General features: G+C 36.6%; 2 protein-coding genes and 2 pseudogenes across 2 annotated transcripts; 2 read left to right on the top strand and 2 right to left on the bottom strand.

The window, feature by feature from the left end:
• Positions 1 to 619: 619 nt before the first annotated feature.
• LOC108834006 (probable disease resistance protein At1g59620) lies at positions 620 to 3,688 on the bottom strand (annotated as a pseudogene).
• A 2,399-nt stretch (positions 3,689 to 6,087) lies between these two features.
• LOC108834007 (probable disease resistance protein At1g59620) lies at positions 6,088 to 8,518 on the bottom strand (annotated as a pseudogene).
• Positions 8,519 to 12,813: 4,295 nt separating this feature from the next.
• LOC108835864 (calcium-dependent protein kinase 12-like) lies at positions 12,814 to 22,314 on the top strand. Its single transcript, XM_056986977.1, has 7 exons — positions 12,814 to 13,367; positions 13,842 to 13,985; positions 14,070 to 14,222; positions 14,308 to 14,561; positions 21,574 to 21,687; positions 21,765 to 21,989; positions 22,060 to 22,314. Exons 1-7 carry the CDS (start codon positions 12,839 to 12,841, stop codon positions 22,186 to 22,188), a joined length of 1,548 nt encoding a protein of 515 aa, XP_056842957.1. The 5' UTR covers positions 12,814 to 12,838; the 3' UTR covers positions 22,189 to 22,314.
• A 1,050-nt stretch (positions 22,315 to 23,364) lies between these two features.
• LOC108809365 (calcium-dependent protein kinase 12-like) lies at positions 23,365 to 25,532 on the top strand. Its single transcript, XM_018581510.2, has 6 exons — positions 23,365 to 23,948; positions 24,163 to 24,306; positions 24,391 to 24,543; positions 24,619 to 24,902; positions 24,974 to 25,198; positions 25,283 to 25,532. The coding sequence occupies exons 1-6, from the start codon at positions 23,420 to 23,422 to the stop codon at positions 25,451 to 25,453; spliced, it is 1,506 nt and encodes a 501-aa protein (XP_018437012.2). The 5' UTR covers positions 23,365 to 23,419; the 3' UTR covers positions 25,454 to 25,532.
• Positions 25,533 to 26,300: the final 768 nt, after the last annotated feature.

Raw genomic sequence — 26,300 nt, forward strand, 5'->3', positions numbered from 1 at the left:
AACTCATGTTCCCGTTTTTTAATCTTGGGGGCTTATAAAGGCAGACCAGGAGATATTAGCAGGGTTTTTGGTAACAGTAAACCATCTCTGAGTCTTATTAATGTTGCAGAAGCAAGTCTTTGGAGGATTCGTTAGGTGCGACCATAGAACTTGAAACGCTGAAAAAATACAGTGTCAAAGCCTAAGGAATTGGTAAAACACATATCAGCAGAGACATTCCAATGAAATAGTCTTAACTAAATTCTGTAGTTTATGCCAATACATAGAAGTTGCCGAGAAGTTCATTCGTGTTAATGATTTTATGCTCTGTTTTGTTCTGTAATAACAGAGTAAAATCAGTTCTGTAATATCACAACTTTCTTGATTATCAATATCAGAACCTTCTTGATAATCAATATCACAGTGCGCTCTCTTTTTTACAAACGCAAACTTCACTCTTTATTATATCAGAAAATAATACTGTAGTTTACAGGACAATGACAACACCTTAAATAGACTCCAAACAGTTCAAAAGACTAAGAGAAAGAGTTGTGTCTATTAATACATAAAACAATTCGTAGATAATATATACCTGATAGTCCGTAATTGCTGAGAGTCTCGTCTCCTGCAGCTGCTGTCTGACTCACTATTGCCGAGATCAACCATAGAATCTAACAGAAGGGATGTGTTGGACTTTGTAATAATCTTCTCCTCCTTTCGACAGTCTCTTCTTCCATTCCTTTCCCATATAATAACAGATCAGACTGTTCAAAGAAGTGTTGAATCGCAGCCCATCAGGAAGCTCCTTTAACTTTGGACAATTGTCAATTATGAGAGTATGGAGAAGGGGCATGGAGCCTTCTTCTACTATCCACTCTCGCCACTCCTTTAAACCCCTAAGTCGTAGCTTCTCCAGTTGAGGAAACCCATCCCTCAAGCAAACCATTCTACTCCCGCAGAAAGATCCATACTGTAAACTAATCTCTTTCAAGTGAAACAACTTCTCTAGAATCGGCATTGGATCCTCTTTCAAACAACAATACGTTAGATCAATGGTTGTAAGGTGAGAAGGAAAGTGTTGGGCATCAGGTAACCTTGGCATATATATCTCCAACTTCAGCTTTTTGAGATGAACAAAATCCCAAACAAATCCTTCTTCTTCATCGTCCGTGCGAGTATTAAGTCTTTTGTTCTTTATGAAAAGACTCTCCAAGTGTGAAAGTTTACTTAGAGATGACGATAGAGTTTCCATAGTATACCTCTCGTCTTCAATATAGATAGAGAGAGATCTGAGCCGTGTCATACCCTCTAGATCCGTCACTCTCCCATGTTTTGTGTTGAAATTATCCAACGTCTCCAGCTTGACCAGATTTTCCAATTCCCACTTTCTCTTTTCATGAAATATCACCGGCAAAGACAAGAATGTCAATTCTCGCATCTCTTTCAAGATATTGGGCATATCAAATATACATGGACATATATTTAGGTTTAAATAGAGCAGCTTCTTCAGATTCCCCATAGAAGAAGGCAGTTGACCCATTGCACTTGACCACTCTAAACTAAAGTATCTCAAGTGGATGAGCTCTCCGATGCTAGAGGGTACCTTCCCTCCTTCAAACATCACATAAGAGAGATCTAACACTCTCATCAGCTTATGCCTTGTAAACAGTAAATGTGTTGCCTTCCATCTTTTTTTCTCAAGATACAAGAGAGTTCTAAGGCTTGGATTCTCCACCTTCATATCGACATTAAATGTTTCACCAGGCTTACGTGTAACAGCAAGTCTGCGAGATTTACAAGGAGATTCCAAATTTGCAGTTGATGTCTCAATGATTTGTACGAAATTCTCTTCTTCGGCTTTGCGTAAACAAACTTCTCTCATCATGTCATGCAATTGACATGTTTCAAATCTGAAAGTTTTAACATCTCTTTAGAAATAACCATGTTTCTCTTCACCAATTCCTCTATATATCCATCTGCAACCTCTCGAATGCTCGCTCCATCGAAATACGTTGGCCTTAGCATTCCTTCTGCAGCCCAGTAATAAGAAAGTGTCTCCACATCTATTTCATAATCTTCAGGAAAAATAGCTAGGTAAAGGAAGCAATGCTTCAAATAAGCAGGCAGCTCCTCGAAACTCAGATTCAAAACATCGTAAACCTTCGTATTGACATTTATGTCGTCAGAGTCACTCCCTCTAACGATGTGAACTTTAATATTCTCACGTATCGTTTTCCACTGATGCAATGTGTACTTCTTACGTAACATCCCGCCTAACGCCTTAATAGCCAGTGGTAGACCTCCACAGTGTTTAAGCATCTCCATTCCGATTTCCTTCATATCTTCATCAATCTTGAATTCTGCGCATCAGTTATAAGAATGTTCGAAAAGATCGCTCATTATTTTCTTTAGTTTACAAGAACAGAAAAAAAAAATCCAAGTAGGCTCTCCTTGAAAACATACCAGATGTGTCTTTTATAGGAAATGCTATCCTTTGAAAAAGATCCCAACTTTCTTCAAAAGTTAGGCATTCTTGTTTGATGAGGTCACATTGTTCGTCTGCATGTAATGCAACTTCCTCATTGCGAGAAGTAAGTAATACCTTCCATCCTGCAATACATTTTTATATTGAAATGTTTTCATGATCAAATTTTGGGTTTTTAATTAAAAAGATGGCCTTATGTAAGGAGATTCACCTTGTTTTGGCAGAAACACATGCTTGATTAGGTCCCAGTCTCCTTCTTTCCATATATCATCAATGACGATCAAAGCCTTTTGTGTTTCAAACACTCCAACAATCTTCTCCTGAAGTTCGTCTTCCATCATCTTTGACACATCGCACTCTGGCCTGAGTCGTCGCAAGATTGTCTGCCAGACACACTTCCTTTCAAGCTGTTGGGAAACACAAACCCATGCCAATCCTGGAAAATGACTTTTTATTTTCTCATGATTGAAAACTTTTCTTGCCAGTGTGGTTTTACCAAGACCTCCCATCCCAGTTATAGCAACCACTTGACTGCTATCCTCCTCCAACAAACAGCCAACCAATATCTCAACATTTCTCTCCAACCCCACAAGATGGTCTTCTTCATCTCTAGAAAACGTTTGTCGCATGTCTCTTTCTCTTACCTCTAGAGCCTGCATATACCTGTCATCGACAAGGACCTTCTGTACGCCAAGATTCTGCATATCAAGGATCACCTCAGAGATCCTCTTACGTATGGGTTTCGTATCAAACCCAAGCCCCATGCTTTTCATAGTAACATATGCAAATCTTTTCATGCGGCTGCTGCTTGACTCTCCGAGTTCTTTCTTCAGAAGAAAGGTTTCGACGACATCTTCTGCATCAAAAACAATTTCTTTGATATCTTTGATAGTTTTTCTCACCATTTCACTTGCATGTTTCTTGGCCTCTGCGTCTTTAAGAAAGCACCTTAACTTTTCCACATCATTTTTCAATCCCTCGAACTGCTCTTCAACTCCTTCAAATTGCCCAGTTTCTCGGACAAGTAAGTTCCAAAGCCTCTCGACTGCAAACGGTAAAAGTGCCACTGCAAGCTCAGCCATAAGTCTCCTGCTCAAACATGAAATAAGTAATCAATAATCACACGAGAGCAAGGATCCTTGAGTTCATACATAGTCCGGTTAATATTTCTTTCTTCAAATTCTAGTCTAGATAATATATACTATTTTGTGGGATTTAATCTATTGAAAGATATGAACAATTGAGATGAAATAAATTTGCAAAAATACAAAAAAAAAAAAGGTCACCTCTTGCAAATCGCTTTTCGTCCAACTGATCTGTATAAAGAAAATTTGCGAATGTGTTTTTAGTTAGAACACGCAGCTTGAAGATCTATTCCTATTGCAAGTCAACACCAACCTGAAAGACCATGTTGTCCCCACTTGCCTTTATTTTGGGAAAATGCTCGACAGCAACATGTTTCCTATTATTAATCCACTTGCCTTTATTTTGGGAAAATGCTGGAGAGCAATCCAAAGAAAAGGCTAACTGCTCATCAAGTCTTGTGTAAGCTCTTGCCTGTTGAGTTTTAGACTGCTAAAGATGATTTATACACTTGCAAGTGGTGATTCATGTGTTCTGAGGAATAAACTTAAGAAGATGGCTTTACGTGTGGTTGCAGAGAGACTGTCTGAGGAAGAGATCGATGGGATCAAAGAACTGTTCAAGATGATAGACACAGACACTAGTGGGATCAAAGAACTGTTCATTTGAAGAGTTGAAAGATTGTCTTAGACGTGTTGGATCAGGGCTTGTGGAATCAATGATACATGGTTAGTTTTCAAGATCCATTGTACTCTCAACTCTATCTACATAACTAAATCATCAGATGTCTTTATCCATTGATAAACAAAACTTGCTTCCTTTTAAAATTGCAGATACACATGGTGAAGAGGCTCAAACTGGCGGAAGGTCATATAGAAGAAGCAAGGGAGTGCTTTAATATATTTTCTAGGAGCCGGACAGTTAAAGCTGAGGCAGATATCACTGATGCAGTTACTGTTAGGCTTCAAGATCTTGGGGTTACTCTCTCACCAGTTCAGTTCAAAAAAAAGTAAAAGACCGAATAAAACATCATCTGTTGAAGAAGCTACTGCTAGACATGGGATGTTTCAGCTGAGTTACTATCATCTAGGCAAAAGACTGAAGCTACACTTAACCAAAACGTTGCCTGACCAGTTAGCTGATGGCTCTAGCAGACTCACAAACACTCTGGTGGCACTTAAATCATCACAGGTCGCTGTGGCGTCCATTTCTCCAGGCTTAGAGATCTCCCTCAGCAGATATTAGCAGGGTTTTTGGTAATCAAGATCATGCATAGTAACCTATCTCTGAGTATGATTAATGTTGCAGAGGCAAGCCTGAGGAGTCTTTGGAAGATTCGTTTGGTGAGACCACAGAACTAATGTTACTTTCTAGTTGTACAAAGAGTAAATGATATGAAAATGATGATATGGCAGCTTTTCCAATACACACAAAAGACTCGATTAGTTGTTCGTATCGTTGGACTCTCTGAAGCTAATAAGCATCAAGACTCGATCATATATAGTAAGATTCTCCCAACTGTGGAATTTTTTTAACTGAGAGATGAAGATAGTGTTTTACATACTACACCCAATTGGCCAAGAAGGTCACATAGTTTCTCTCGGCTACAAACAAAACAGTGTCTCTCAGCCATATATCTCTTGCTCAAACAGCAGAGGAGGATTCATCAGTTCATAATCCAAATAATATTTACTGAAAAAAATCACTATTCTGTGGAAATCACTATTTTGAGTTACAAAAACAAAATGAAAAATCTCCAAAAAAAAACGATATGTTGTCAATATCTTTGAGAAGAGAATTATTTCCAAAGCCTAGTCGCTTAAGAAGAACAAATACAAGAAAATGTAAAGAGAATTACTAATAATAGGCAAACTCAAAGCATTGCAGGAGATCAAGTGTCTCAGTTGGACACTTCGTCGAACAGCTACGCCTACTACGCCCGGTCAGTGTGCCAGTATGTTTCACTTGTAAATTCACTGTTTGCCACTAATATCAAATCAATTGGTAAAAAAGATATCATCAGAGACATTCCAATGAAATTGTCTCAACTAAATTGTGTAGTTCATGCAAATCCAACGAAATAGTCTTAGATAGTTCGTAATTGCTGAGAGTCTCCTTCAGCTGCTGTCTCACTCACCATTGCTAATCGATTTTAATATAAGGGATGTGCAACTTCTCCAAAGAAGTGATGAATCGGAGCCCATCAGGAAGCTCCTTTAACTTTGGACAATGGCCAATTTGGAGAGTATGGAGAATGGGCATGGAGCCTTCTTCTACTATCCACTCTTCCCATTCTTCTAATCCAAAAAATGTTAGCGTCTGCAACTGAGGAAACCCATCCCTCGAGCAAACCATTTTTCTCCCACTGAAAGATTTAAATTCTAAAGTAACCTCTTTCAAGTGAAGCAACTTCTCTAGAATCAGCATTGGATCCTCCTTCAAACGACACCACTTTAGATATATGGTTGTGAGGTGAGAAGGAAAGTGTTGGGCATCAGGTAACCTTGGCATATATATCTCCAACTCCAGCTGTCTGAGATGAACAAAATCCCAAACAAATCCTTCTCCATCATCATTTGTGGGAGTATAAAACTCTTTCTTCTTATATATAGAAAGACTCTCCAAGCATCTCATTTCACGTAGAGATGAAGATAGAGTTTCCATAGTATACCTCTCGTCGGTAATATTGATAGAGAGAGATCTGAGCCGTGTCATACCTTGTAGATCCGTCACTCTCCCATGTTTTGTGGAGAAATTCTTCAGCGTCTCCAGGTTGACCAGATTTCCCAATTCCAACTTTGTCTTATCTTGTAAGTGCTTCGGCAACCACAAGAATGTCAATTCTCGCATCTCTTTCAAGATATTAGGAATGTAGACTTCACGCCACTGAGTTACATTTAGGTTTAAATAGAGAAGCTTCTTCAGATTCTGCATAGAAGAAGGCAGTTGAATTACCTTTGACCCCTTTAAACTAAGATATCTAAAGTGGATGAGTTTCCCGATGCTAGAGGGTACCTTCCCTCCTTCAAACTCCACGTAAGAGAGATCTAACACTCTCATCAGCTTATGCCTTGTAAAGAATGAACTTGCTGCCACCAAGCTTTGGCTCTCGAGAAACAAGAGAGTTCTTAGGCTTGGATTCTTCACCTCCGTATCTAAATTAAATGTATAAGAATCCCAATGTACAACAGCAAGTCTGCGAGATTTACAAGGAGATTTCGACTTTTCCGTTGATGCGTCAATGGTTTGTATGAAACTCTCTTCTTCAGCTTTGCCTAAACAAACTTCTCTCATCATGTCATGCAACTGACATGTTTCAAATCTTGAAGTACCAATGTCTCTTTGAGAAATAATCATGTTTCTCTTCACCAATTCATCTATGTATCCATCTGCAACCTCTCGAATGCTCGCTCCATCGAAATCCATTGGACTTAGTATTCCTTCTGCAGCCCAGTAATATGACAAATTCTCCACAGGTATTGCATAATCTTCTGGAAAAGTAGCAAGGTAAAGGAAGCAATACTTCAAATAAGCAGGAAGCTCTTCGAAACTCAGATACAAAACATCGTAAACCTCCTTATTGATATTTCTTTCGTCAGAGCCACTTCCTCTAAAGATGGGAGCTTTGATATTCTCACGTATCGTTTTCCACTGGTGCAATGTGTACTTCTTACGTAACATCCCTCCTAACACCTTAATAGCCAGTGGTAGACCTCCACAATGTTTAAGCATCTCTATACCGAGTTCTTTCATGTCTTCTTCAATCTTAAATTCTGCACATCATTTACAAGAATGTTAGAAAGGATCATAAGTGTTGCAGATGTTGTGGTCATTTTTCTTTAATTTACTAGAACAGAAAAAAAAAATCCAAGTAGGCTGTCTTTGAAAACTTACCAGATGTGTCTTTAATAGGAAATGCTATCATTTGAAAAAGATCCCAACTTTTTTCAAAAGTTAGGCATTCTGGTTTGAAGGTGACGCATTGTTCGTCCGCACGTAATGCCACTTCCTCATTGCGAGAAGTAAGTAAGACCTTACATCCTACAACACATATATATTTTTGTAATGTTTCATAATCAAATCTTGAGTTTTTTTTAAATATGGCCCAGTGTATTTAGGATAAGGATGTTCACCTTTATTCTGCAGAAACACTTGCTTGATTAGGTCCCAGTCTCCTTCTTTCCATATATCATCAATGACGATCAAAGCCTTTTGTGTTTCAAACACTCCAACAATCTTCTCTAGAAGTTCGCCTTCCATCATCCTTGACACATCGCATTCTGGCCTCAGTTGTTGCAAGATTGTCTCCCAGACAGACTTCCTTTCAAACTGTTGTGAAACACAAACCCACGCTAATCCTGTAAAATGACTTTTTATTGTCTCATGATTAAAAACTTGTCTTGCCAGTGTTGTTTTACCAATACCGCCCATCCCAGTTATGGAAACCACTTGACGGCCATCCTCCTCCAACAAACAGCCAACCAATCTCTCAGCATTTCTCTCCAACCCCACAAGATGGTCTTCTTCATCTCTAGAAAACGTTCGTCGCATTTCTCTTTCTCTTATCTCTAGAGCCTGCATATACCTGTCATCGACAAGGACATTCTGTACGCCAAGATTCTGCATATCAAGGATCACGTCAGAGATCCTCTTACGTATGGTTTTCATATCAGACCCAAGCCCCCTGCGTTTTATAGCAACGTACGTTGATCTTTTCACGCTGCTGCTGCTTGATTCTCCAAGTTCTTTCTTCAGAAGAAAGGTTTCGACGATATCTTCTGCATCAAAAACAATTTCTTTGATATCTTTGATAGTTTTTCTCACCATTTCACTTGCATGTTTCTTGGCCTCTGCGTCTTTCAGAAAGCACCTTAACTTTTCCACATCATTTTTCAATCCCTCTAACTGCTCTTCAACTCCTTCAAATTGCCCAGTTTCTTGGACAAGTAAGTTCCAAAGCCTCTCGACTGCAAACGGTAAAAGTGCCACTGCCACTGCCAGCTCAGCCATAAGTCTCCTGCTCAAACATGAAATAAGTAATCAATAATCACACGAGAGCAAGGATCCTTGAGTTCATACATAGTCCGGTTCATATTTCTTTCTGCAAATTCTAGTCTAAATAGATATACTATTTTGTGGATCTAATCTATAGACGATATGAACAATTGAGATGAAATACAAGAAAATACAAGAAAGAAAAAAAACTCACCTTTTGCAATTCGCTTTTCGTCCAACTGATCTGTATAAAGAAAATTTGGGAATGTGTTTTAGTTAGAACGCAGCTGAGAAGATCTATTCCTATTACAAGTGGTGGTAATCACGTTGACATTTGAATAATTTGGCAGTGGTGGATACCCACGAGAATAAACTAAACTAATATTATTAATCGACCTGCCTCTACATTTTGTGTTTATGTCTTTGATAAGTGCGGAAGAGGTCAACCAATGACTTGAGCTACACGAAACTTGAACTAGTCACAAAACCTAGTCTCTACAAGTTCATAGTCCTGATAATATTTTTCTGCAAATTCTAGTCTAGATAATATATACTATTTTGTGGATCTAATCTATAGACGATATGAACAATTGAGATGAAATAAATATGCAAAATACAAAAAAAAAGTCACCTCCTTGCAATTCGCTTTTCGTCCAACTGATCTGTTTAAAGAAAATTTGCGAATGTGTTTTAGTTAGAACACGCAGCTGAATTCTATTCCTATTACAAGTCAACAAGCAACATGTTTCCTATAACTTTTTTTTGATAATCACGTTGACATTTAAATAATTTGGGAGTGGTGGACACCCACGGCCATGGGAATAAACTAAACCAATATTATTAATCCACTTACCTTTACTTTGGACCTGTGTTTTCAAAACCGGACTGATCCAATGGTCAGACCAGATTTAACCATAAACCAATCATATAACCGGGTTGAGTCGAGTAATTGGTTCGATTATGGATCGGTCATATAGTCGGATTAAGTCTCAAAGCTATTGAACTGAACAAAAATCATTAAAAATACATAAAACTACTATATAAATTAAAAAATAGTTTATATTTTCAATGTTTAATATTTTGTTGTATTTATATTTTAATTATATACCATATTTATTAATATTAATTTAAAATTTATATAGTATTAAAATGTGTTAAACCAAATTATTGAACCATGTTTGACCCGGTTAAACCATATTGAACATGACCCAAATATTTTTTGGTTCAACTTTCGATCCTGTTTTAAAAACACTGCTTTCAAGTTCGCATAAAAAATCATGAAGTTGGCAAAAGTTTGCAATTAAATCTTGAATCTTAACTCCTAACATTTTAAACAACATATTAAACATTGAGACTAACTTACTTGTTCACACGTCAAAATTGTGACCAGTATTGTTCATTAGCAAAAGAGTGACCTGGCGGTTTACCTTTTTAAATAATATTTTAATTATTTTAATTAATAAAAATAGATAAAGTAGATAAAATAAATTAAATTCTAAAATTGATAAAAATCAGGAAAAGGAAAAACACAAAATAAATTTTCCAAATTCAAAAATTATAAAATTCAAAAATAAAAATAAATAAATAAATAAATTGTAAAAATTGATAAAAATTAGAAAATTCGGAAATTTAAAAAAAATATAGAAAAAAATAAAAATTCAAAAACTTAATAATGTAGAAATTCAAAAAACAAAAACTAAAATTAATAAATTTTAAAAATCTACAAAATTTAGGAAATTAAAAAAATAATCTTGAAAAACAAATAAAAATTCAAAAAACGCACTTGAAAATTTGGACCCAACAAGGCACTTTAAAATTTTTGGTTCTGTTTTGATATAGCGGTGATAGTTACAAATTTAATCATATCACTGTAAAAAAATATTACGAGATATAATATGATTTTCAAACATTTTGTTGAATACTAAAATTTTAAAATTCCTTCATTTTCATTTCTAAGGGGTTGAATTTTTATGTGTTTTCTTCACCACTATGTCGAAACCAAACCAAACTTTTTTAAGTGTCTTATTGTGTCCAAATCTCTAGGATCCGAAGGAACCAAACGCGGACACCTGAACGCACATACCTACCTAAACACTAAAGAGATTTGGGTTCAAGTACTTTTTCATTTTAAATTTTAAATTTTTTGAATTTTTGAAATTTATTTGTTTTATATTTTTTTCAATTTCGTATTTTTCTAATTTATATCTATTTTTTATTTTTTAGAATTTCTAAATTTTTAATTTTTGAATTTTTGAATTTGTTTTGGTTTTCCAGATTTTAAAAAATTTCCTATTTTCTAATTTTTATCAATTTTCACGATTTTTTTTAATTTCTAAATATTAAATTTTTGAATTTATAAATTTTGGTTTTTCTAGTTGATCTTTTCCTGACTTTGTATCAATTTTTAGAATTTATTTAAATTTTTATCTTTATTTTTTTTATCAATTAAAATAATTAAAATATTAAAAAAACTGCCGCAACACCTATTATGACCTATTGATGAACAGTAGAAGTCATAATTTGACGTTTGAAACAAGTAAGATAATTTTGATGTTTAATATGTTATTGAAACAAGTTTTACGATTTAAAATGTTAGTAGTTGAACTCTAAAATTTAAAGTGCAATTTTTTGTCTAGTTGATGCTTTCTTAAGCGATTTTCCCAAAAAAACTTAAGAAACTTACTTGTAGAAACAGCTTGATATTGCCGACAGAGCTGCTGCCGGGAAGATGACGACGAAAAGAAAGTGTATATTGATTGTCTACGTCCAAATATAAATGGACCTATTTGGTGATAATTATTTGTATATGTAGGCTATAAATGGATAAAAATCACAAGATTATTAGACAATGGCGTTGGTGGTTTGGACTATGTGGACATACGTGGTCCGTCCAATAATCTAAAACAAATAGATTTTTTAACTTCAATCAAATTTGAAGAGAAAAAAGTAATTTTATAGAAATAAAGTTTTTCACCAAAATATAAAATCGATTTTCTGCCAAAACATCAAATCTTTCAATCAAAATCGCAAAATCAGAATTTTTGTAAAAATAACTCTTCCCGCAAAATTAGAAAATCTTGGTTTTTCGATAAGACGGCAAAATTGATTTTTTCCTCCAATATCAAGTTTTCTGTCAAAATATCAAAAAAAAAACATTTTCTGTCAAAACCGTAATAACAAATTCTCGTAAAAAATTTACAATCATGTTTTGTTATTAAAACCACAAAATCGAATTTTCTCACAAAAACCAAAAAAAATTTGTTTTCCTTCCAAAACAAAAAATGATTTTTCGGTTAAACCCCATTAGTTGTAGCAAAATTTTACGTAGCAGATTTACTTTGTATTTTGTACAACCCTTTGTAACATATTTGATTTGTGAGTCTATTCTCTGTTATATGGTATTTAATGTTTAATCATCTCCTTACCGATTTATTTTATGTCAACTTCATCAATCTTAAATTCTGCACATCAGTTTACAAAAATGTTCGAAAGGATCATATGTCTTGCAGATATTGTAGTCATTTTTTTCTTTAATTTACTAGAACAAAAAAAATCCAAAGTAGGCCGTCCTTGGAAGAAAGCAAAGGAAGAATCATCACTGATGCAACATGGTTCTTTCCTTTGTTATCGAATGCAGTAAAGTATCGTTTATCACAGATGTCTACATGGAGGATTCACTCAAGGATCTAATTGGAAGTGCAGAGAGTTGCCTGGAAGAACTGAAGCGTGTTAGGCTTGTGGTTTGGCAAAAAACTCGTAATATATTTTCCGAGAACCTTGAGTTGCCAAGTCAGGAACCTCAGAGCAACATAATTGGTATTAGTTATCAAGCTTATGAAAACGATGTCATGGAAAGACTGAAAAAGGTATTTTCTAATAAATCTTCACTGTTTAGTGTTTAAGATTTACTATTCAGGTTTTACCGTTTTAGTGTGAGAGTTTAGTGTTTAAGATTTTTTATTAAAACTTTTAAAAAACAATCTGATGTACTACTCTTTTTTTCATCTCGAATAGGCGGGTATGATCAAGAGTTGAGTTTCTTTTAGGCCCAGTGTGATCGTCGAATATATTATTCACGTTATGGCAATAACCATCTGAACACGTTTTGCCCTTATCCACTGTCCTAGGAAGCGAGCACGTAGTTACCTACTATACATAAAAATATTAACTTGATTCTTTTTGTCAATAATATAACAGCTAACGATTATTATTTGATAATATTTTCATTTGCCCAATAAAAGTAGTCTTCACTTCCCTCTCTTCAATGCTTAAAGGAAAAGTCAAGACTCTCAAACTATGGCCAGCGAATCAAGAACCAGATGGGTTCTCCCTTACAAGACCAAGAACTTGGAAGACGATTACCTTCTTGGTCGTGTGCTCGGAAAAGGACAGTTTGGAACCACTTTCCTCTGCACCCATAACGAGACGGGTCAAAAGCTTGCCTGCAAATCCATACCTAAAACGAAGCTCCTTTGTCAGGAAGACTGCGACAACGTTTTGAGGGAGATCCAGATAATGCATCACTTGTCTGAATACCCCAACGTTGTCCGGATACACAGCACGTACGAGGATGATACCAGCGTGCACCTTGTGATGGAGCTCTGCGAAGGTGGTGAGTTGTTTGATAGAATCGCGGAGAAAGGTCATTACAGCGAGAGAGAAGCTGCAAAGGTTATCAAGACGATTGTTTCTGTCGTTGAGGCTTGTCACTCTCTTGGTGTTATGCATAGGGATCTTAAGCCTGAGAACTTCTTGTTCACTTGTTGTGATGAAGACTCTCCTCTTAAATCTACTGACTTTGGGGTCTCTGTTTTCTGCGAGCCAGGTCTGGTTTCGATTCTTTACTCGTCATATTCTTCTTCTTCTTGTCTGGTTTCGTACATGATTGTGTTGTTGGACACTGTTTAAATGAATCCTTGCTTAAATAACTTGTTGCGACTGTGAATATGTGTGTTTTGGGCACACAAATCTTTGTTTCTTTGTGTGCATCTAGATCGTAGACAAAGAAGATAAAGTCCCTATCAAGATTGACATCTGGGAATGCAGGGTCCGTAGGTCCATGCAGTATGATTTGTATTTTTCGGTTTAGAAAATTTTACTTTTTCTAAATAAGTATATATAGGGAAACGAAAATTGGAATTTGAAACTAATATAAATACGGGTCTAAAGGTTATAATAGTATTCAGTTCACACAATAATAAGAAATCTTAAAAACATGTATTTGCTTCAATACGTTTTGCTCTGTTTTACTTTCTTCAAAGTTTATTCGCGTTTGTTCACAATAATTTGTTTTTGTTAGGCACAACGTTTTCAGAACTTGTTGGAAGTGCATACTATGTGGCGCCGGAGGTTTTACTTAAGCATTACGGCCGTGAATGTGACGTATGGAGCGCTGGAGTTATACTCTACGTTCTATTAAGTGGTTTTGCTCCTTTCGATGCTGGTTAGATTCTTTCTTTATCCTTAGAGAATGTACGTGTCGCAGAGTTTTCACTCTCTCATCTCATGTGTCTTATTATGTATCCAGGAACTGAACGTGGGATCTTTAGAGAGATTTTAAAGGGAAACCTGGACTTTGGGACCGATCCTTGGCCTAGCATCTCAGAGAGTGCCAAGGATCTTGTAGGGAAAATGCTTGAGAGCGATCCAAAGAAAAGGTTAACTGCTCATCAAGTCTTGTGTAAGCTCTCTTGCCTTTTGAGTTTAGACTGCTAAAGATGATTTATACACTTGCAAGTGTGATTCAGGTGTTCTTATTTTTTCAGGTCACCCTTGGATTGTGGATGATACGGTTGCTCCAGATAAACCACTGGACTTCGCAGTAGTGTCCCGTCTGAAAAGGTTCTCTGCGATGAACAAACTTAAGAAGATGGCTTTACGCGTAGTTGCAGAGAGACTGTCTGAGGAAGAAATCGGTGGGCTCAAAGCACTGTTCAAGATGATAGACACAGACAACAGTGGTGAAAGAACAGATTTGTGGCTAGTCTATGTATTCTTATGCAAATATGTTAGAGAGCAAGTATGTAAGTGCATAAAGTAAAGAACACATAGAAATTTGTTAACGAGGTTCGTTTCCTACATCCCCGGGACCACGTCCAGAACTCATTCACTAGAAAGATCGCAACTACAATTGCTATATGGTATCAGCACACACCCGTGCCGACCACTCTTATCTAGAATTACAATGATGAGAGCAACTACTACTCCTTGTCCTCTTGACGAGTATAGTTCTCTATAACAAAACTACCAGATCTCTCAACTGGTAGGACGACGTCACACACATCCATGTGCATCTTCAATAAACCCTAGACGCGTAACCGTTTTTTGTCACCGTCTCGATCTTTATATACTCCCACGAGTAAACCCTAAATCCATCAAGCCCACTAATCTTCATATTAGTTGGACTTCTCTTTGAACTAAAGCCCACATGAACTCAAAGTCCACGTTGCCTTTTTTTCTTCTTCCTGCGTCTTCTTACAAAGACCCAATATTACGTGGTGTGGTTGACAAACACACCATCGTACGTCCATAACATCTTGTGCTATCCTCATCGATCAGCTCACACACAAGTACTCTTGTGAAACACATAACATCACATGTTCTTCATCAAACCCATGTGCCTTCACGTATTAGTCTTATGCAACACTCCAAAGCTCTATAAGCTGAAGTACACTTGCTGTATAGTTTGATTCTTAACTTGTCACTCAAGCAGTCATTCAATACATCTTCATTCTTCATTCATCTATATAAAGCTCAGTCAACATAACTCTTCATTCTCTCCCTTGGTGTCTGAGTTTTATACTTTAAACACCATCTCTATATGCTCCGCATTACATCAAGCAGGCTGCTCAAAATGTCAATCTTCTTCATTCTCTCCCTTTTTATTTGAGTGTGTAACTCAAGCTTAACTTTGAAAGCATCAAACGCTCTCCCTAGATCATTGCATGACATTCTCTCCCTGCTTGAGTGCACACTCACATAAAACCACCACGCTTAGAAGTAGAACACATTCATACTTTTGTCTTGTTCCAGCAGCCCGAATTGATTCAAGGTACCCATCATAAGTTTTGCCCTTAGAAATTGCTGTCCCAACATTAACCAGACACCGCTGTCGCCAATAGCACAAAATCAGAGCCTGTCGTACGCACAGAACAATATTTTTTAATGTAGTAGCAATTCTGAGCAAATTCCTCTTCATGTTCTATTCTCTTTCCAAACTTCGGCTCGCGTAGCTTTATCTGTGGAGATATCTTGACAACTCTTGGTCTTGACTAATCAGCACTTATCATCAATCAGAAACCCATTAGCTTGACATCTTCTTCTTGTTCTTTATGCTTAGTTCACTTGTTCAAGCAACATGTCATGTTTTTTCCTCCCCTGCTTGAATGCATAGCTGCGTCAAAAAGATATCTCTGCTTCACCTCTGCATCTAATTCTGTTAGATCGAGTCTCAAACATGATTTTCTAAACAATCTGCAAAACCTGCAACCAGCCTGACTTCAAGTGTTCACTTAGCATGTGTCTATTCTCATCTGCCTTTAGTACTTGTCAGTACCATTCTTTGTGCTTTTCTTCTAATATTCACCAAGCATATCCACTTCTACTTGAGTCACGTGGAAGAACCCTTTGTACATCGTAACTAGAGGCTTGTGAAATGTTCTGGGGCTCCATCATTCAAATAACATCTCGAACTCACAATTCAGTTTCCTTCGCTTGTTAGACGTCTCCACCATTAATTACCAAATCTGAGAATTCAGATGAACTATGACCAGAGAGGGTAGAAGAAGCTCAAGTAAAACAAAAACTAACCGTTGAAATCTCAATCCTACCGTCGAATTTCAATACAGTAGCATAATTAAGATATTCACCAAATTTCAGCTCCATCGGACTACTTTTGAATCCTCTCAGGTTGCTTTGAATAACCCATCTCAGAACAAATTTCTGCAACAGTCTTCTGTGATCTGTATCACACATGAACAGTGAAGTTAAAAGTTCTCTGTCTTGTACCTCGTAGTCAGACTTAGATGAAGGCTTTTCTTTATCCTTTTCACCATCCAAACCGAGACCTTCCTATTACCATCTTCCGCACAGGCGCAAAAAATATCAAGATAGAGCATTTGTCTTCATCAGTTCACACTGTCTTGTTCTATGTCAAAGACGGGCAAACTATGTCACTTCCAAACTATCATGCACAGTTTTCTAATTGAATAAGCTTAGAAAATCAAGAGGCTTGTTCTGAAACAAATGTAGACACAGTGTTTCATCTATCATGTGTATATCTTCAGCACCTCGTCTGCCCTAACTGAGACCTTAAAACTTATCATGGCTTCACATCGACGTTTTCCCAATAGTGAATCTCAGAAATCTCTGCAAAAATATTTTATCACTGATGATACATCATTTCCCAACTGAACTCGTCTGATATCTTGTGATTTCAGTGACCACAAGCTTTATTTTCTTGGTTCAACAAACAGACGTTCAAGACACATGATACTGAGAAAATATACAGCTCTTCCCAAACATCTCGGTTAGAATCTTGTCCAGACCTGCTCTCTGCTTCTTACAAGACAAATCTCTCTCTCCCTCATTTCTTACAGAATTATCTTTCTCGCAGTACAGCTCAAGATTGAGCCTTAGGACAATTCTTAGCACACTTGGCTTCCTGCCTTGACATTAACTTGACTCATGTAGAATTCCATACCAGACAGTGATCACATTCCACAGACCTCTCACTTCTATGGCTGACCTCAAAACGAGAACTGCATCCTTTTAATTTCATCAGAGATATGCAGAAACTTCACCTAATATAAGCACAGTGACCACTGGAGATGTACCTTTATAATACCACAAGCTTGAATTAATTTCTGAAATCTACACCTTGTTCTTATCCTTGTAGTTATTCAAGAGCTCGAGAATGGTGTGGGTCTTCCATCAAAATTTTCAACAGAAATTTTGCATACGCACAAGACCAACGACCCTACTTTCTGTTTGATGTTCTTCGTCATTACTGGAATTCCTCTCTTAAATATCACAATGGTTCGTGATGTCTTCTCTACTGTTATACATAGTTTCCATTGATCTACACAAGAATTTCCTTGGTGAAAAAATCAGCAGCAGTCATACAAATCCAGTGACAACAACTAGCATTAGGAGCATTTATCCATCAACCACCTAAAAAACTGTCACTTACGCATCGGTTTCAGATCTCTTCAGAGTCTCTCGGAGCATTACGAGAACCTTAATACTGATATAAATACAAAGTTTCCAAACACAAGCCAAGACCAGTTCCATCTTGAATAACTTAGCTCTTTAACAATTGCCAGCAAATTATATGATATAGCTTGATGTGAACACATCATTGTAGAAGTATTTCTGTAGTTGCAGCGGAAACTTAACACAATGTTCTTAAGACAAACGATATTCTCACCCAAGTTTGACTTTCAAGAAACTCTGCACTGTCTTTAAATCATTTTGAAACTGACCCCTTGTCGTTGCACTTCTGCACCTCAAGCCCTTTGCTGTTCTTATCAAAAGACAATCTGACAATTTTCACTGAATAACTGATGCAAGCTTTTGCATTGCCGGACAGATGATCTTGAACTCCTTAGAACAGAACCCCATGCTGTTGAGCTTCTCCATCGTGAGTCTTTCTTTCATATGAACCTTTGTTCTGTTGTCTCTTCACATGAATTTCACATCAGTTGAGACTTCTTCAATCTCTAAGAAGATTGCAACTCACATTCGGACTCCATCTGACGCAAGATGACTGATGAAATTATACATCTTCATGATGGCGCTGAAAGGTTGAAGCTCTGGATTAAAAGCCTCCATATTTGTTTAAGCTCTGGATGACATGATTCTGATCGTAACTTCTGCATTCTCCTACAAGACGCTTCAATGGCCTTTGGTATGATCGGAGCATGAACTTGTATTAGAAATCATTTGAACACTTTACAAGTCGCTCAATCAGGTTTATGAGACTACAAACACCTGTGTATCTCGACTGACCAATTTCTAACCATCGTTAAGACTCAAGCCAAACATGTTGCTTGATCTCCAAGTTACACACTTGTAACCACCCAAAAACCCTCTTTCAGTTTTCGTCGGCTAGCCTTTTCTTGTTTGGAAAACCTTTCCTCAAGTCAACATCATGCCATCACGACTTCTTAAGATCAGCTGCCCAAATATTCTGCCGGTATGTTCACCATGGGAACACAATACAAGAGATACTCTCCTTCTCCTCCACAGCGAACAATGTATGCAAAAGCTTCGGAAACATTCCTCTTTGATGTTCTCCTGATCGTACAGTTACTGAGAACAACATCCCATGTCGACACCTCCTTGTCTCCATGCTTTAATTCTTGAGCGTTAATGAGACACTTCAGAATTTTTATAGCTTTGAATCGATACGGAAACCCGTGTCTTATATTTCACGTTGAAGCTTAGGTCGGTAACTACTGCAACTGGATCCACTCATTTTGTCATAGAGTCTGATACAGCTTAACCTTTTGCTTTTGCAAGACACTAATCATGAGTTTGTCTTGACTTTCTTCACACGTTTCAGAATAAAGTAGCCAACCGTTGACTTGACTTCTGATATAGCAAAATCCTTGCATCTGTGTAATACCATCCATTGTAGTAGATCCGTGATTATTCTTCTGCAAACCTCCATTTTGAATGACAACAAACTTTCCATCAGAAATCATTCTTCCATGGCCATTAATTTCTTTCGTCAACTCCGTCCAGATTTTCAAATCTTTGTTATTCAGAAACTTGTGTTCAAAGACTATTATTGAGTTTTTCACAATGCTGCCACTGCCAAGCTCTGGAATCTCTGCAACCTCAGCGATCAACCTGCTCTCCTAGACAATCCTTGTATGATATATAGCCAACTTCTGTTCAATAAGCTTGTCGCATCAAGATTCATCCTCGTACGTTAGCGTTCAACAACATGACCATTTTAACTTCAACCTCCATATGAGTTCTCATTCAGTTAGAAATTTTCTCGCACTCACTTCTTGTGATCACAGCTTCTCCACTTGCGACCATAAACTCATTGAATCTGTTTCTTTGTCTCTGTTTCTTTGACCAAAATGACACAGCATAAGTTGTTTCTGTCTTTTTCACATCTCTGTGATTGCTGTAAGCTAGAGACACAGTACTTTCAATCTTTACCTCTGTTTCTGAGTTTTGGAACACAAGACACTGTAGTTCATCCACGTAAAATGTCTCATAAGCATTGGATGCTGTCACTCCAACTGTGGTGATTCATACCTAAAATCAAAGTCGACCCATCTTGTTTCTCCAAACAATGTGCGGTAAATGTCACGACCATGTCAGGCACCGAACACATGCTCTCCCTTGTTGACTTTGATGAAGAACTCAATCTCTCCAATTAATCATGTCTCACAACTTCACGAGGATAATTTTCTTTGCGCTTTGACTTGATTATCCTCCTCTGTATGAATCAAAAATATCATACGGAAACGTCTTGGCTCCATGTTTTGCTCAATTTGAAACTTAAACACCCGATGAACCCAACCAAGAACAACTCGCAGACTAAACTTCTCCTTTTTGAGAAAATTGAGTTAACCTTCCTTGCTCATAAGTACTCTTCACATCCTCTTTCTTTTCTCGTATCAGACCTAGTTCATGAGTCTGACCCCTTGATTTCTGCCAGTGACAATAAAAATCCCAGAAGACGTTTTAAACACCTTGTTACTTCAAGAACCAGATGCTAAGATTGCCATTCTCGCTGAGCCTTTACACTTTGATATTTCTTATGAGTTCTTTGTAGCATACTCTAGTCTCAAGACATTCCGTGAGAATCACAATTTTATTTCTTCAGTCTCATGATCTTCTATTCCCTTTCACACTACTGATCAAAAGAGCTTGCAAGTTCTTCTCCCTAGTGAGATAAGCACAATCTTCTTCATTAATGTCTTCATCTAGATTTGATCCATGAAACTTCACATTGGTTGAATTGACACATATTCTCTCGGTGGAACTCGTGAAGTAAAGTAATCTTTTTATGCACCAGTAACAACACAAAAATCTCCATCATCAATGCACGTACCTTGTCACACCTGCCACGACCAAAATTCCACTCGTTTATTATGTTCACATTCATGACTCTTCCTCATGTCCTTCCGATACTATCCATAGCCACAAATCCATGATCTACCCGAAACAAGATTAGATCTGAGATTATCTCTAGCGGGAACCCGCTCTGATACCAATTGAAAGAACAGATTTGTGGCTAGTCTATGTATTCTTATGCAAATATGTTAGAGAGCAAGTATGTAAGTGCATAAAGTAAAGAACACATAGAAATTTGTTAACGAGGTTCGTTTCCTACATCCCCGGGACCACGTCCAGAACTCATTCACTAGAAAGATCGCAACTACAATTGCTATATGGTATCAGCACACACCCGTGCCGACCACTCTTATCTAGAATTACAATGATGAGAGCAACTACTACTCCTTGTCCTCTTGACGAGTATAGTTCTCTGTAACAAAACTACCAGATCTCTCAACTGGTAGGACGACGTCACACACATCCATGTGCATCTTCAATAAACCCTAGACGCGTAACCGTTTTTTGTCACCGTCTCGATCTTTATATACTCCCACGAGTAAACCCTAAATCCATCAAGCCCACTAATCTTCATATTAGTTGGACTTCTCTTTGAACTAAAGCCCACATGAACTCAAAGTCCACGTTGCCTTTTTTTCTTCTTCCTGCGTCTTCTTACAAAGACCCAATATTACGTGGTGTGGTTGACAAACACACCATCGTACGTCCATAACATCTTGTGCTATCCTCATCGATCAGCTCACACACAAGTACTCTTGTGAAACACATAACATCACATGTTCTTCATCAAACCCATGTGCCTTCACGTATTAGCCTTATGCAACACTCCAAAGCTCTATAAGCTGAAGTACACTTGCTGTATAGTTTGATTCTTAACTTGTCACTCAAGCAGTCATTCAATACATCTTCATTCTTCATTCATCTATATAAAGCTCAGTCAACATAACTCTTCAAGTGGGACCATCACGTTTGAAGAGTTGAAAGATAGTATCAGACGTGTTGGGTCAGAGCTTGTGGAATCAGAGATCCAAGAACTCTTGCAAGCAGTAAACTAGCTACTCTCTTCATATTATTAACTTTCACTAAATACTATCCAATACCATCTTATGATTGTGTTTGTCAGGCTGATGTTGATGAGAGTGGAACAATTGACTATGGAGAGTTCTTGGCTGCAACAATCCACTTGAACAAGCTGGAGAGAGAGGAGAATCTAATGGCTGCATTCTCTTTCTTTGACAAAGATTCAAGCGGTTGCATCACTATTGATGAACTCAGACAGGCTTGGAACCAGTTTGGTATAAAAGATTCACATCTTGATGAAATGATCAAAGACATTGATCAAGACAATGTAAGTAGTTTCACAAAGATCTATTTAATTTCCTTATAAAAGAAGCTTATGGGGTCTATTTGTTTTGTAGGATGGACAAATAAACTATGGGGAATTTGTGACAATGATGAGAAAAGGCAATAATGGGATCAGCAGGAGAGCAATGAGAAACACATTCAACTTTGAGAATTTAAGTGAATGTCTAAACTCTTCATTTTAGTGAAAGTTTCTTGATAGAACTTTCTGTTTCTATTTTAAAACCAGTTATGTTTTCAATAAAACCAATTCTGACCAGTGTAATTGGAGACGATCTCTTAACAGTTATCAAACATTGATCTTGCCAGTTTTTCTTTTCTTTTTTTTTTTTGATATTATTGATTTTACCAGTTATCTCTGATACAAAATGATGTTTGGGCTTTAATATAATGTGTCTTGAAATGTTGAATGTAATAACTCTATGACCAAAGTTTAACAAGCGAAAAGAAAAAGAAATTGAGAAATCTATCTGTTCAATTAAAACATGAACATTTTTGTTGAACTACGTATTTCATTTATTTAATATATTATTTTATCAAATTAAATTAATATTAAATATAAATATGATTAAAAACTTAAATATCAATTATTTTAAAAAGATGGCAAATCAACATTTTTAAAGCTCTACCAAAATTTAATTTATGAAAAACATTTTAAAACTCTACAAAAATTGACACGTCTATATGAACTAGATTGCCAATCAAAACAAAACAAACTTACACATTATCATTCAAACTTTTCTTTTATTATGTTCAGTTATTTTCAGTCCACTAATAAATAAAATTATAACATCTAGCAACTATGTTTCTGAAGCTCCTTCTATATATTATCTCTTTAAAATATTATGGTTATTTTGACACCGTTTTTTTTTTTGAAATATAGGTTTATTCTAGAAAATTTCTTTATTTTATTTTATTTTAAGGTCTAGTGTTCTAAATTGACTAGGCGGGTATGAACCAGAAACAATAATTTTTACCAAAAAAAAACCAGAAACAATAATGGAGTAAGCGGCATTATGAGGAATTAAGCAAGACCAAAGTGGTCGTCATCCCTCACAGCCTCGTCGAACAAGGTTTTGCGTACATCTAAAGTCATATCAATTAATTGAAGAAAATACACAACGTGCTGAAAATATACTAATTTGTATTTTACTATCTATATACAGTATTATTCAAGTTTGGGTGAAACATGAAGTGTTATGGCATGAAATAAAAGACCATCTGAAGATTCTGAACACGTTTTGCGATTATGTGTCCTGGGAAGCGAGCACGTAGGGACCTACTATACATAAAAAATCTTAAAACTTATTTTTTTAGTCAATGAAATGTTAAAAATGTTGATAATAATTTCATTTGCTCAATAAAAGTGCTCTTGACTTGTCTCTCTTTCTTTCCTCTGTCAAGACTCTCAAAACTATGGCCAGCGAGTCAAGAACCAGATGTGTTCTACCTTACAAGACCAAGAACTTGAAAGACGATTACTCTCTTGGTCGTGAGCTCGGACAAGGACAGTATGGAACCACTTTCCTCTGCACCCATAAGGAGACGGGTCAAAAGCTTGCTTGCAAATCTATCCCCAAGAGGAAGCTCCTTCGTCAAGAGCATTTCGACCGCGTTTTGAGGGAGATCCAGATAATGCATCACTTGTCTGAATACCCCAACGTTGTCAGGATACACAGCACGTACGAGGATGATACTAGCGTGCACCTTGTGATGGAGCTCTGCGAAGGCGGTGAGCTGTTCGATAGAATCGTGAAGAAAGGTCATCACAGTGAGAGAGAAGCGGCTAAACTCACCAAGACAATTGTTTCAGTCGTCGAGGCTTGTCACTCTCTTGGGGTTATGCATAGAGATCTTAAGCCTGAGAACCTCTTGTTCAGTTCTTGTGATGAAGATGCTTCTCTTAAATCTACTGACTTTGGTCTCTCTGTTTTCTTCAAACCAGGTCTGTTTTTTTTTTCATTCTTTCATTGAACCCCTGCTTAAATGCTATATATGGCTGTGATTTTATTTTGATAACTGTGGGGATCAGGCTACCGAAGTCAACCGACTAGTTCTATCTGCAACAGCCATATTCTTACCATTTAAGGCAGTCCGGATGATTTTGTGTGTGTGGTTAATTTGATATGTAAATCTTTGTTTCTTTGTAATATTTTCAGGTGCAACGTTTTCAAAACTTGTTGGGAGTCCCCACTATGTGGCACCTGAGGTTTTACGTAGGCAATATGGCCGTGAATGTGACGTATGGAGTGCTGGAGTTATCCTCTACATTCTATTATGTGGTTTTCCTCCTTTCCATGATGGTTAGCTTCTTTCTTTCTTTCTCTTTAGAGATATGTATAATCGAAGCAGCGTTTTCACTCTCACTCTTCTCATTTTGTATCCAGGAACTCAACATGGGATCTTTAGAGAGATTTTACAGGGAAAGCTGGACTTTGAGACCGATCCTTGGCCTAGCATTTCAGAGAGTGCCAAGGATCTTATAAAGAAGATGCTTGAGAGGGATCCAAAGAAAAGGCTAACTGCTCATCAAGTCTTGTGTAAGCTACTTAATTAGCTCGTCATCTTATGAGCTTAGACCGCTAAGCTGATTCAGGTGTTCTTTCTTTTTTCAGGTCACCCTTGGATTGTGGATGATACAGTTGCTCCAGATAAACCATTGGACTTCTCAGTAGTGTCACGCTTGAAAAGGTTCTCTGCGATGAACAAACTTAAGAAGATGGCTTTACGCGTAGTTGCGGAGAGACTGTCTGAGGAAGAGATCGGTGGGCTTAAAGAACTGTTCAAGATGATAGACACAGACAACAGTGGAACCATTACGTTTGAAGAGCTGAAAGATAGTATCAGACGTGTTGGGTCAGTGCTTGCGGAAACAGAGATCCAAGAACTCTTATGCTCAGTAACTAAGCAACTTAACTTTCACTATTCTTTTCAAATATCATCTTATGATTGTGATTGTGTGTGTATAAGGCTGATGTTGATGAGAGTGGAACAATTGAATATGGAGAGTTCTTGGCTGCAACAATCCATTTGAACAAGCTGGAGAGAGAGGAAAATCTAATGGCTGCATTCTCTTTCTTAGACAAAGATTCAAGTGGTTGCATCACTATTGATGAACTCAGACAGGCTTGGAAACAGTTTGGTATAAAAGATTCAAATCTTGATGAAATGATCAAAGACATCGACCAAGACAGTGTAAGTAGTCTCACAAAGATCTTTGACTAGTTTCCTTATGAAGGAACTAAAGATGAATGTGAATGGTGTTTGCTTGTTTTGTAGGATGGACAAATAAACTATGGAGAATTTGTGGCAATGATGAGAAAAGGCAATGTTGGCAGTGATGGGATCAGCAGGAGAACAATGAGGAACACTCCACTCTGGAATTTCCTAGATAGAACTTTCTGTTCCTGTTTTAAAACCAGTTATGTTTTCAATAACAACCAATTCTGAGCAGTGTAATTGGAATCAAGCTCTTAATGATTATCAAACATTGATCTCACCATTTCCCAGAGGTTTAGCTCTCTGGTACAAAATGATACTTGGCCTTTTAATATAATGTGTCTTGAACTGTTTGACATCAATAAATAATTTACCATAACAGTTTAACCAGTGAAAACAAAAAGAAATTGAGAAACTATAACTTAAAAGAGAGATAAAACCTTTTATATTAAGTGTGGGGGAAAAGATTAGTTTGTCTTCTTCTTTCTCAGTGATAACTTCTTATATGTTAACCTTTTTGTAATGAGAGAATGTTCAACAAGTTTTTGTGTTACATCCAAAGTCATATCAATTATTTTTGAAGAAAAATACACAACGTGCTGAAAATATATAATCTATACTTTTTGTCATATAAAATTCAAGTTTAAATAAAACACGCAATCTTCTGATATCTTGAAATGAGATCTTCTGACCATGTTTTTGCCATTATCATGTCTGCATTCTATAGCTTACAACTCACCAAACTAATAACGTATCTATATTATTAAAACTCAAATACATTTCAGTAATATATTCTATTTTCATATTTTTTTACCAATTATTACATCACTTAGAATTAATCTATATTATTAAATTAAACTATTTTTGATAATTCTTTTTATTTATAGATTTAGATTTCATTTTATTTAAAGATTTACCCACTAGATTTAGAATAAACTAAATATTTCTTTTATACTTTCTTTTTTCTTACAGATTTTACCACATAATTTAAAATAAATTTAAAATAATTAATTGCAATTGCAAAGCTTATCTAACCGGATCAATATTCATATATTAACCGTTAATCGTTTTAATTAAA

The sequence above is a fragment of the Raphanus sativus genome, chromosome 6, assembly GCF_000801105.2.
Source record: "Raphanus sativus cultivar WK10039 chromosome 6, ASM80110v3, whole genome shotgun sequence".
Lineage (NCBI taxonomy): Eukaryota > Viridiplantae > Streptophyta > Magnoliopsida > Brassicales > Brassicaceae > Raphanus > Raphanus sativus.